General features: G+C 26.7%; 1 protein-coding gene across 1 annotated transcript in view; it reads right to left on the bottom strand.

Annotated features, from left to right (window-relative positions):
* The window catches only part of LOC117180699 (ankyrin repeat domain-containing protein 6), a 451,003-nt gene that overhangs the window by 423,827 nt on the left and 15,336 nt on the right, over positions 1-11,840 (bottom strand). The window contains exon 3 of the mRNA XM_033373189.1: positions 9,318-9,416. Coding sequence (XP_033229080.1) covers positions 9,318-9,416 — 99 coding nt within the window. The remainder of the gene's footprint in view (positions 1-9,317; positions 9,417-11,840) is intronic.

Below are 11,840 nucleotides of genomic sequence, written 5' to 3'. Positions count from 1 at the left end.
TTAGAATATTTTAAATATAATGACGTTTATGAAGCAATGAAAATTTAAAAATTCGCTTTTAAACTATTTTATTATTCAATTACTAATTTTTATTAATAGGGGCGGTTTTACCCACTAATAATACTTTTTATTGAAAATGCAGAAAAACTTTAACCTTATTTCCTATTTTCTATATAAACATAAATATTTGGTTATAATTCAACTATTTTCCAAGTTTTTATCGCAGAAATCGACGTCAACTTTTTGCCTATTAAAAAAAGGGGTTGCAACTCCCAAATGTCAAACCATCCTAAAATGTGTTTTTAGAATATTTTAAATATAATGACGTTTATGAAGCAATGAAAATTTAAAAATTCGCTTTTAAACTATTTTATTATTCAATTACTAATTTTTATTAATAGGGGTGGTTTTACCCTCTACTAATACTTTTTATTGAAAATGCTGAAAAGCCTTAACTTTATTTCTTATTTTCTATATAAACATAAATATTTGGTATTAATTAAACTATTTTTCAATTTTTTATTTCAGAAATTGATGTCAATTTTTTAATTTTTCGCCTATTAAAAATAGGGGTTGCAGCCCTTAAAAGTGAAACCCATCTGAATTTGTTACACTTTTTATAAGAATTATTACCCACTTGGTTTTACGGAAAAATATTTATTACAAGAAAGATATTTAAAAAAAAAACTGTTTTTGGGGGTGAACTTTGAGAGCGGTTTTTACCCCTTGGATATATTTTTTCGTCAATATAAAAATACTTATCTCTTATTTTTGAATATACTACAACATATCTAAGAATCATCGGAAACGTTTAGTAGCGGTTTAACATTTTAGTTAAAAAATCAACAATTTTGGTAGGAAATATACATATTTCCGTGTGGAAATAACTCCATTTGGCCCTATTACAAGTCGGGCACTAATCAGGGGCTATTTGGGTTATTAATTTTGACAAAGTACCCAGTCGGGGACTAATCGGGGACTAGTTGGGCTTTTTGTTGTCAAAACTTATGTCGGGTCGTGTTCGGTGGTTGGTCAAGGGCTAGTCGGGCCTTTTCGTTCACTAATTTCCGTGCAGGTAATCTTCAGGCTCTGGTCGGGAGCTAGCGGGGTTCTGATCGGGTTATTCTTATGTTTGAGTTTTCGGCGAGGTCTTATCAAATGAGGTAATATCTAAAAAAGCATAATGATTTTTTTTATTCTAAAACACTAAGAATATATTTAACAATAATTTTTTTAATTTTTAAGTTTTCAGAATAGCCTGATCTAACAATTTTTTCGTTTCCATAAGAAAAAGTTTGTAAGTTCAAAAACAACTTAGGTATTTAAAATGTATTTTTTTCAAAGTATTCGTTAAAAGTATTCGTTAAAACTACATTGTAAAAAATTTCGGGAATTTCTCCCACTATTTAGTGCGGAAAATCCACATTTTCGTTGGGGAAAATTACTTTCCCCAATATTTGGGGAAATTTTCCTAAATTCAGGGTAACTTATACGAAAGATTTAGAATATTCCCTACAATTTGGGGAATTTAGTGATTCTCACTAAATTTAGGGAATCGTTTCAAAATTAATGTTTAATTTGCTGCGTAGATCAGGTAAATTTTCTGAAAATGCTTGAGTGTTTCTGTACGGTCAGGAAGATATTTTGCCCTAAAATATTCGATAAACTAGCACAATATATTGAACAATTTTACACTGTTTTTTGGAAAAAAGATTGATTAATGTTAAAGTCTTCTCAAACATTTTTAATCAATAATTATTAAGTAAATAATTTTTGTATGAAGATCAACTTTTTATAAAAGCAACGATCAAAATCTACAAAAAGACATAATATTTTTTTTGTAGTATTTTTTATAAAATTCCGAATTTCTAGCAACATTTATCAATACCTTTGTATGGAATTTTAATGAAATCCATATTGGAAAAGATACATTTAGATGCCCCAAGAAATTTTTACAGTGTAATTACTTCAGAACAATGGTATTATCATATGACCCCTACTATTAGCCGATTAGGCCCCGACTAGGATAAGGCGGGTCATTTGACTAGCCCCCGACTAATCTACTGTGATGCTACTGATCGGGGGCTAGTCAGACGACCCGACTTTAAGTGGGGTCAACTGGTCGGGAACCAGACTAGTTCCCCATTTGAATTTCTACACAAGTTTTCTTAAAAATACGTCTTTTATATTCAGGATTAACTTTTATGCTGAAAATTCAACATTCTTGTACCAAAATTGTCTTCTTCATATGAAAATTTTCTAATCTGGTTAAAAAATACACCATTTTTGTGAAATTTTGTTGTGTTGGTTAAATTCAACTATTTTTTATCAATCATTTAAACCGTTTTTAGTGGAAATATCAACTATTACCTTTTTTCTTAAAAATTCATCCTTTTTATTTGAAATTAAAATACATGGGTTTAAGTAAAATAACTTTTTTAAACATTTATTTTCTTGATTGTGTGTACAGATTCATCATTTTGGTTAACACATTGATTCGTAGATCATCAAGTTTGCCAAAAGAATAATGTTAGGAGAAACAAATTTCTCCATGGTTAGGGTAAAAATTAATCTCTTTGCTTGAAAATTGAACTGTTTAGTTAAAAATTCATTTACTTTGTTAAAAACGTAATATTTTTACTTAAAAAAATGTTTCGCATTGCTCTTCATGATTTTTAAAAATCGAATCGAAAGCTTGTATTCTACAAGGAAAAAAGTAAAATTGGGTCAAAATTCTCGAATTTTTTGTTTTTAGGGGGTTTTTTTAAAAGGGGAAGGAAGAGAGTTAGATGAAAAAAGGGAGGAATTAGTTGGTTCATTAACCCTCTAATGCTAGAACCTCGAAATTTTTCGTTCCACCTTGAACGGGTCCAGCATACCCGAGAAAACTTCAAACTGACATATCTTAGGTTTAAATAGACTTATCTCCATTTATATTTTTAAAAATTATAGTCCAGTCTTGCAAAAATTATCATTGTAAAAATTGATATGAAAATTAATTTCGTATAATAAATATTTTTCAAAAAAATAGAAAATTTGTTAAAAAAAAAAATTCTGACGAAAAAACGTCTGGGTCCCTGGGACCCGTTATACCACTTGAGAGTTAAATTTATAAAACCAATTTAAATCAAGCAATCTATCAATTTTGGCTATTAATTAAAACCGATTCGCGGAACTAAGCGCGATTCGTTTTTTGATGATCCCTCTAGCGAGGACTGAATTTGCATAACATTTCTTCACGCCGTTTCACAAATTAAGATTTTAAACCCTGAAATTAATTAACAACCAAATTGCAATAATAAAGTAAAAAATAAGCAGCAAATTAATAAATTATCAGATACATAGAATTCAGGTTCTTGGTTCTATCTTTCTAAATCATTGCAGCAATTTCAAAGAAATCAAAACTTTTTCACTTCTGAATGAACTTGATTTACATTGAAGTTTAAATCTGACAGCAAAACTTCCGTTATTAGTTATTGCCTTCGTTATCGCCATCGTTATATCCGCGATCATATATATTGCCACGTGCACATTTTCTGAGTACATTTGATTGTCCATTCGACATGTTTGATTCGAGTAACACAAAAACTGGTCCAGCGTCGTTCTAACGAATATGTAAATTCGTTTTAAATAGAAAAATCATTTTCTCTGTTTCGAGTTTTAAAAAAAGTAGGAAATAAAACTTTTTATTCAACGATATTATATAGTAGGGTGGCTCAAAAACGCTTTTTTTTAGAGGGCAACGAGCCCCCCAATTTTATTTCATATCGGAAATAAGAAATTCCATTATTTTTTATTTTTTTATTTCAACCGGTGTCGGTTTTGACTTGAATTTTCCCATGTAAAATACATGGGAAAAATTACTTTTTAGAGTTTTTGGAATCATTTTTTAGGATTTGAAAAAATATGACAGGAAAGTAGGGGGGCTGTTGAGAATTATCCAATGAAGAATTTTATGTATCAGAGAGATGGGTTTGACACCCCTAACACACCCCCACCAGTACCTAACAACTACCCTTAAAAACCGAAAATGTGAATTCTTCCTGGAATCGACCTTTTTAGCAATTTATTCTGGTCTTTTTTTAATTAAAATTATAAATATTGGTCTAGTGGAATATTTATTATCATTGCTTAGTTAATTTTTAATTATTTAACCAATTGGAATTCGTTTAAATAATTTTTTTCTCGAATATTTTTCCCTTGAAATTATCCCTATTAGTCTAGTGGAATATTGAATAACATTGGTTCATTAATTTTTAATTGTTTAAACAAATGTAATTTATTTAAATAATGTTTTTGTGAAAATTAGTTTTTTCCCTAAAAATTATTACTATTGGTCGAGTGGACTATTTATTAATATTAGTTAATTGATTTTCAATTATTTAAGCAAATGGAATTTGTTTAAATAATCTCGTTTCGAATTTTTTTTCGATAAAAATAAATACTGTGGGTCTATTGGAATATTTGTCAATAATAATAAAATACTGATTAATAATTAATTTAATAATAATTCAATCATCAGTAATATTTAAATAATAATTGTTATAAAAAACATTTTTTTTAATCAAATTAATCAAGCGATGTTTATAAATATTCCACTAAAGGAATATTAATCATTTTTGATCAAGAAAATTATTTAAACAAATTCCATTTGTTTAAACAATGGAAAATTAATAAATGAATGTTAATAAATATTCCACTAGATCAATAGTAATAATTTAAAAGAAAACGAATTTTTGAAAAAAAATGTTTAAACAAATTCTATTTGTTTAAATAATTAAAAATTAATTAACGAATGATGATAAATATTCCACTAGTCACATTTTTTTAAACCCTACGAAATTATTCTAAAAACTCGAAAAGGTGATTTTTCCCCATGAATTTTACATGGGAAAGTTCAAGTCAAAACCGGCACCTGTTAAAATAAAAAAATAAAGAAATAAAAAATTATGGCATTTCTTTTTTCGGATTTAGAATAAAATCGGGTCATTTTCCGGTTTTTCCCGGTTAAGATTTTCAATTTTTCACAGTCAACTAAAATTAAAATATTTACGTTTGTCGCAAATCGAAATATCTATTTTAAATCATGATGTTCGTTCTACAAATCTTTTAACACAATAGAGCAAAAAATTTCAAAATAAATGAATTTTCAAATAAAATTATGAATCTTCAACTGGAATAGTAGAATTCTAAACCAAACAGATGAATTTTCAAATAAAATGATAAATATTTAACTGAAATACATGATTTTTCAACCAATGAGATGAATTTTTGAACAATAATATTCATTTTGAAACTGAAAGATTAATTGTCTACCAAAAAATACAATTTTTCAACAAAAGACTTTATTAACCGAAAATTAAATTTTTAACCAAAAAATAAATGTTTATTCAAACGAAGGAATTTTTAACTAAAATTGTAGAATATTCAACTGAAATGTATTTTTATTTTCAGTTAAAAAAAATTAACAAATATTTAATTAAGTAGCTCATTTTTCAACCAAAGAAATAAAATTTTAATTAAAATAATGATTCTTCAATAGAAAACATTCATTTTCAACAAAAGAGTTTATTTTTCAATTATAAATATTCAACTGGAATACTTGAACTTTCAAACAAAAAAAAGGATTTTTTTAGAGGGAAATTAACTTAAAAAAATATTTTCTACAATAACAGTCCATTTTTCACCAAAAAAGTAGTATTCTTAAAACAAAATACATGAATTTTCATCGAAATAAGTGAATTTTCTATTAAACAAGATAAATTGTTATCATTAAAAATTTAAACAGGGCAGCGATTCAGCGGACGATTTTAAATTCTCGATCTTTTCCAGGTTTTTCCCGGTCAAGCTATTCAATATTTAATGCAATATTCAAAATCTTAATTCAATAAAAACTCTTATTTTAATTTAAAATTTAATTAATTGACTATTTATTTTAAATCATGATGTCCATTCTAAACATCTTTTAACACAATAGAGCAAAAAATTCAAAAATAAATAAATTTTCAACTAAAATTATGAATCTTCTACTGAAATAGATGAATTTTGAACAAAGCAGATAAATTTTCCACTCAAATTATGATTATTTAACTCAAATACATGATTTTTGAATCAAAAAATGTATTTTTAAACAATAAAATTAATTTTTAAATTCTACCAAAAAATACAAGTTTTTAACAAAATACATGAATTTTAACAAAATAGTTAAATTTTTAATCAAAGGAGACAGGTTTTCAGTCAAAGAGTGTAATTTTGAAACAGAAAAAATTAGTTTTCAACATAAAATGGAATACTTACATTATTAATAAAAAAAAAATATTTTTTCGTCCTAACTGATGAATTTTCAACTAAAATTATGAATCCTCAACTAGAATAGTAGAATTCTCGTAAAAAAATGAGCGTTCAACGAAAACAATGAATTTTCAACGCAAATAGTTGAACTTTCAAAAAACAATTTTGTTCCACCAAAAAAGGAATTATTTTAAAACAAAAAAAAGTACAATAAAATAGCTTATTTTTCAACCAAAATAATGATTTTTTAATTAAAATTATGAATCTTCAATAAAAAAATTAATTTTCAAGAAAAAAGTTTATTTTTCGACCAAGTACATTCTTTTCTAACCTTATAGATCAATTTTTTAACTAAAATGATGAATATTTGACTGGAATACATGAATTTCCAACCAAAAATAAGAATTAAAAAAATTAGATTGACCTTGCAAAAAATAATTTTCTATAAAAAAGGTCTATTTTTCAGCAAAAAACAGTTTAAAAAACAGAATACGTTAATTTTAAACTAAATAAATGAATTTTCAATTAAGAAAGACAAATTCATATCCAAATTGTTAAGTTTTGATCTTAAAAAAAGTTAAAATTTTGAATTTAAGCTGAAACATTTGAATTCTCAGTTGGGAAAATTAACATTTAAACAAAGTGATAAATTTTCAATTAAAATAATGAATCTTCAGCTGGAATAGTTGAATTTTAGACCTACAAACATAAGAAGTATTTTCAATCAATAAGTTTAATTTTCTATAAAAAAGATGAATTTTCAAAAAAAAAAAGTTTAATTTTTAAATTAAAATGGTCAAATTTGAACTAAATAGTTTAATTTTCATTCAGAAAAGATAACATTTTCACCAGAAATAGAACAGTAAAAATTTTTTTTAAATTTCTTTTCATTCAAAAAAAAAAATTAGTTTTCAATAAAATAGGTAATTTTTCAACCAAAGAAATCAATTTTCAAGTAAATTTATTTCTAACCTACAAGATTAATTATATACCGTAAAAAATAAATAAAAAAAAAAACAATAATTTAATTTTCAGTCTGAGAAATAAATTTTTAAGCAAATAAAATAAGCCTCCAAACGATATAGTTAAATTTTCCAGCAAAAAAAAGAATTTTCTAACAAATAGATTAAATGTCTAAAAAAAATATTTCGTCGAAAAATTTAATTAAAGTTTTAATTGAAAATATTAATTTTTAATTTTAAATATTAATTTTTAATACAAAAGTAGTTTTCAACCGAAGAAATAAATTTTTAACCAAAAAAATTAATTTTATACCAAAAGAGAATAATTTTTAACAAAACAGATGAATTTACAATACAATATTTTACTTTTTAATGGTATTTTAAACGAAAAAGGTGGATTATTCGCAAAGAAGATTAATGTTCTACCAGAAAAGAGAAAGTTAAATACAGTAAATTTTTTTTTTTTAAATAAATAATTGAATTTTCATCTAAAGAAGTTTTACATACACCCCAATTGAAAATATTTAAATTTTAAGTTTGAAGAATTAATTTCGAAATGAAAGAAATTAATTTTGAACATAAAATATTAATGTTTTACCAAAAAGATTAATTTTTAACAAAATATATGAATTTTTAACCAAAAAGGTGAATAGGTCTCCAAGAAAATTAATTTTTCATCACAAAAACCAAAGGTTCAAAAAAGGTAGAAATTTTCAACAAAACAGTAGTTGAATTTTCAAATGAAGAAGATAAATATTCAACCAAACATGGAATAAATGAATTCTCCGTGAATTTTTCTTTTAAGCGCGAATAAAATATTTAAACTGTTAACAGAAAAAAAGAAGATTTTTCAACTAAAATAAGGAATCGCCATAATAAAAAAATGCAATTTAAACACAGTAGTACCAGTTTTAACTAAGTTGTTGAATTTTGATCCAAAAAAGGGGTTTCAATCGTTATTCGCGATCAGCGAAATGATTGAAAATTTCATCAAATATTTATTATTGACAGAAAAATCTTGGAAGAAATTTAAATTTGCCGGATAATTTGAGAAAAGACTGATTTAAACACCCTGTAAATTTCAGATTTTTGCGTTTTTCTTTTTTATTCCTATCTGGAAAAATACTTTTTTAGAACTAGCCAAAATTAACCGTTAGTGCTGAATTCCATCATGATCATAAATTTCACACTTTTGTTACTCATGAACTATAAAAATAAAATTTGTCACAAAGACAAAATATTGAATACATTAAGACAAATATGTTATAATTAAAGAAAGCGGTGAATAGAAAATATTTTTTCTTATAGAACATTTAAATTAAATTCAAATAGTCGAATTTAATTCAACTTTGATGAATACTTCATGCGAAAAATAGTCTGCTAATTTAAAAGAATTTTCAGTAAAACAAAAAAAAATTGTATCGTTCATATTGAATTTAGTGGAATTTTCTCGCTATATTAAAGAAACTTCGGTAAATTATATAACACGTTTTCAAATTATATCCGATTTTCTGTGAAATCTAGAACAAAATGTTGGTAAATAAATCCTCTAGTTTTTTTTTAAATTTCTTGACTTTAAAAAATTCACATAGATTTGAAAAGGTAAAAAAATTGCAAAGATTTCAAAAAGTTTAAAAAGATTTCACAAAGATTTCGAAATATTTCAGAAGATGTCAAAGATTTCGAAAATATTTTAATATACTGCTAAAATATTTAAAGGATTTTTAAGATCCCAAAGAGATTCATATATAATTCAAAAGATTAAAAATAATTCCAGCTATTTTTTTAAATTTCCATGACTTTTCTAGGTTTGCCAGAACTTAAAAAAATTTGATGATTTTCCCAGGTTCTCCAGGTCTTGTAAAAAATCTGTCTTTGCAAAAGAATAAAAAAGGTCATTCATGAACTCTGGGAATGCAATATATCAACCAGATGCTAATTATCGCTTCAGGCGAAAGAAGATTATTGGGATTGAATGTCTTCGTGCAATATATTATTCTTGAGAGCGAGTTTAATGATTACATTTTTTCAATATGAAAGTAAAGTTTACAAGAGATTACTTACATTGTCAGCTTGATTTATGTCAACACCATGTAGAATAAGTATATCGCAGGACTCCACGTGACCAGCCGCTGCAGCCAATAAGAGTGGACCTTGACCACGCTAAAAAATTTTAATAAAATAATAATTTTATAATAAATAATTTATATTAATTTTTATATTTGTTATTTATTATTTATTATTTTTATTTATATATCTTTTATATTAATTTATATTAATTTATATTAATAATTTATATAATAAATAATTTTAATTTGAAAAATATTATTTTCCATCTAGTCTTATTAAGGGCATGTGACACAGCTAAATACCTATATTACCGACCTCACTTTCTCAGTTCACTGAATGTTTTTTTGAACCTAAGAACTTCTTTTTTAAATAAAATATCGAGCTGAAACTTTGGGAAATGTATTAGAGTACAATAAAGTATGTTTAGGTACTGCATTTTGGTAGGAACTTCACTGAAAATTATTTCATCTTTTTTCTGAACCTCAACATTTTTTGAACGTTTGAACTTTTTTTATACATAAAATATCAGTCTCAAATTTTGAGAAATGCAAGAGCCGAAAGATAACTACGCTAAAGTACAAAGCTTCAGAATAAAAGATGCAACAAAAAATTTCAACAATCAATTCCAACGGCATCAGCCGGTAACGTTGTACACGAAAATGCGAACTCTCTAGAGCCTCGTCTAGTGGCCGCCAGGTTTCGTATTTTCGTGTACAACGTTACCGGCTGATGCCGTTGGAATTGATTGTTGAAACATGTTTTTTTACATCTATTATTATTAAGCTTTGTACTTAAACGTAGTTTTCTTTCGGCTCTTGCATTTCTCAAAGTTTGAGACCGATATTTTATGTATAAAAAAAGTTCGAACGTTCAAAAAATGTAGAGGTTCAGAAAAAAGATGAAATAATTTTCAGTGAAGTTCCGACCAAAATGCAGTACCTAAACGTACCCTATTGTACTCTAATATATTTCCCAAAGTTTCAGCTCGATATTTTATTTACAAAAAAAGTTCTTAGGTTCAAAAAAACATTCAGTCAACTGAAAAACGGTGGTCGGTAATATAGGTATTTAGCTGTGTCACATGCCCTTAAGACGTTAAGCATTTTCTGTTATTCAGGATTCTTAACTTGATCGATATTGTGTAGATTTTCTGCTTTCATGGATTGGAGGGTTGATCTACTGTCGGTAAGGTAACATTCACTGATGATATAACAGATTCATTTGAAATAATTACTTGTATCATCAGCATCTAGCTATAAATTAGCGTTATTTTCTTGAATTAAGAGTTTTTATTCTGATCCCTCTAATAGCTTAATTGGAAAAGCACCTGACCGGAAATCAGAAGTTTTGTGGTTCGTTTCCCAATGGAGTGAAGCTGGAGTAGGATCTTTTTTTCAAGAAATAATTTTAAATTTTGTTTTTGTCATTGATTTAATTTACATATTTATAATCGAACAATTTTCTTCTTTTAGCACCGTAAAGCAAAGAAACAAAACTTTTCTATAAAATTGTTGTATCTTAAATTAAGTTGATTTAAAATCTGGCAATAAATTTTACGGAACCGCATGTAAGGTGACTTTCAGTACCTCATTCGCGACTCTTAAAGCAGGCCGCAATGCAAGGGGAATAAATAGATCGTCCGCAATTAATTTCGTCGGCGCAATTAAGGGGGGAAATAATTGTAATGAATGCGTGGATAATAGGCCCCGCGGCCTGAAAAGGTTACTTTCATTATTCTGACGAATGTGTTCCACCCACGCTTATATTGTATTGTGATTCGCCGTAATTCTAAACAGCTTTTATTTTCTCTTTTAAACTAAAGCAGTAAAATTTTCACTGGTTGAATCAGTTTTTAAAATTATTACTGGTGAACCAGTGATTTTTCCGCTTTGACTGGGTGAACCAGTAAGTGACTTATCTAAAGCAGCTTTGCTAAATCCGGGATTCGAGCCAAATTAAGGACCGTTTTCTGATTGTTGTCAATTATTTCTGTAAATTCAATATAATTTACCGGAAAACTGTGCTAAGCGTGAAAAATTACTTTAAAAAATCTGCCCGCTGTGTGGGCACATTCTCATAACGCGCCCGCCTTTTAAAATTATTATTATTATTATTACCGAAATATCGACAACTTACATTTGGTAATTGTGAATTCTCTTTTGTTAAAGCTCCTTCGCTTTAACGAATACATTCTCATCGCGTATCTCATTCATCGCACTAGATTTCTTTAAAAATGTGAACTTTTCTATATTGTGTCAAAATCTGCCAAGTGAGCCACCTACTTTTGGATGGTCGAGCTTTTTTCAAGAAAATTATAATACTTTATTCGGATTTCAAAAATAAATGAAAAATACAATTTAAGCGGTTTGGTGGAATCCGAAGTTTTACCAAAGTTATTGTTAATACCATTTTTCTGCATGAATTTGGTCATTATTTATTTACTATCGACTCGTTTGATGTATTTTGCTAATGCTTGAAATACTAATTGTAAACTGGACACTCTTTTGATAAAGATTT

Source organism: Belonocnema kinseyi, chromosome 9 (assembly GCF_010883055.1).
Source record: "Belonocnema kinseyi isolate 2016_QV_RU_SX_M_011 chromosome 9, B_treatae_v1, whole genome shotgun sequence".
Classification (NCBI taxonomy): domain Eukaryota; kingdom Metazoa; phylum Arthropoda; class Insecta; order Hymenoptera; family Cynipidae; genus Belonocnema; species Belonocnema kinseyi.
Note: the sequence above shows the minus strand (reverse complement) of the source record. Positions and strands in the feature narration are given on the sequence as shown.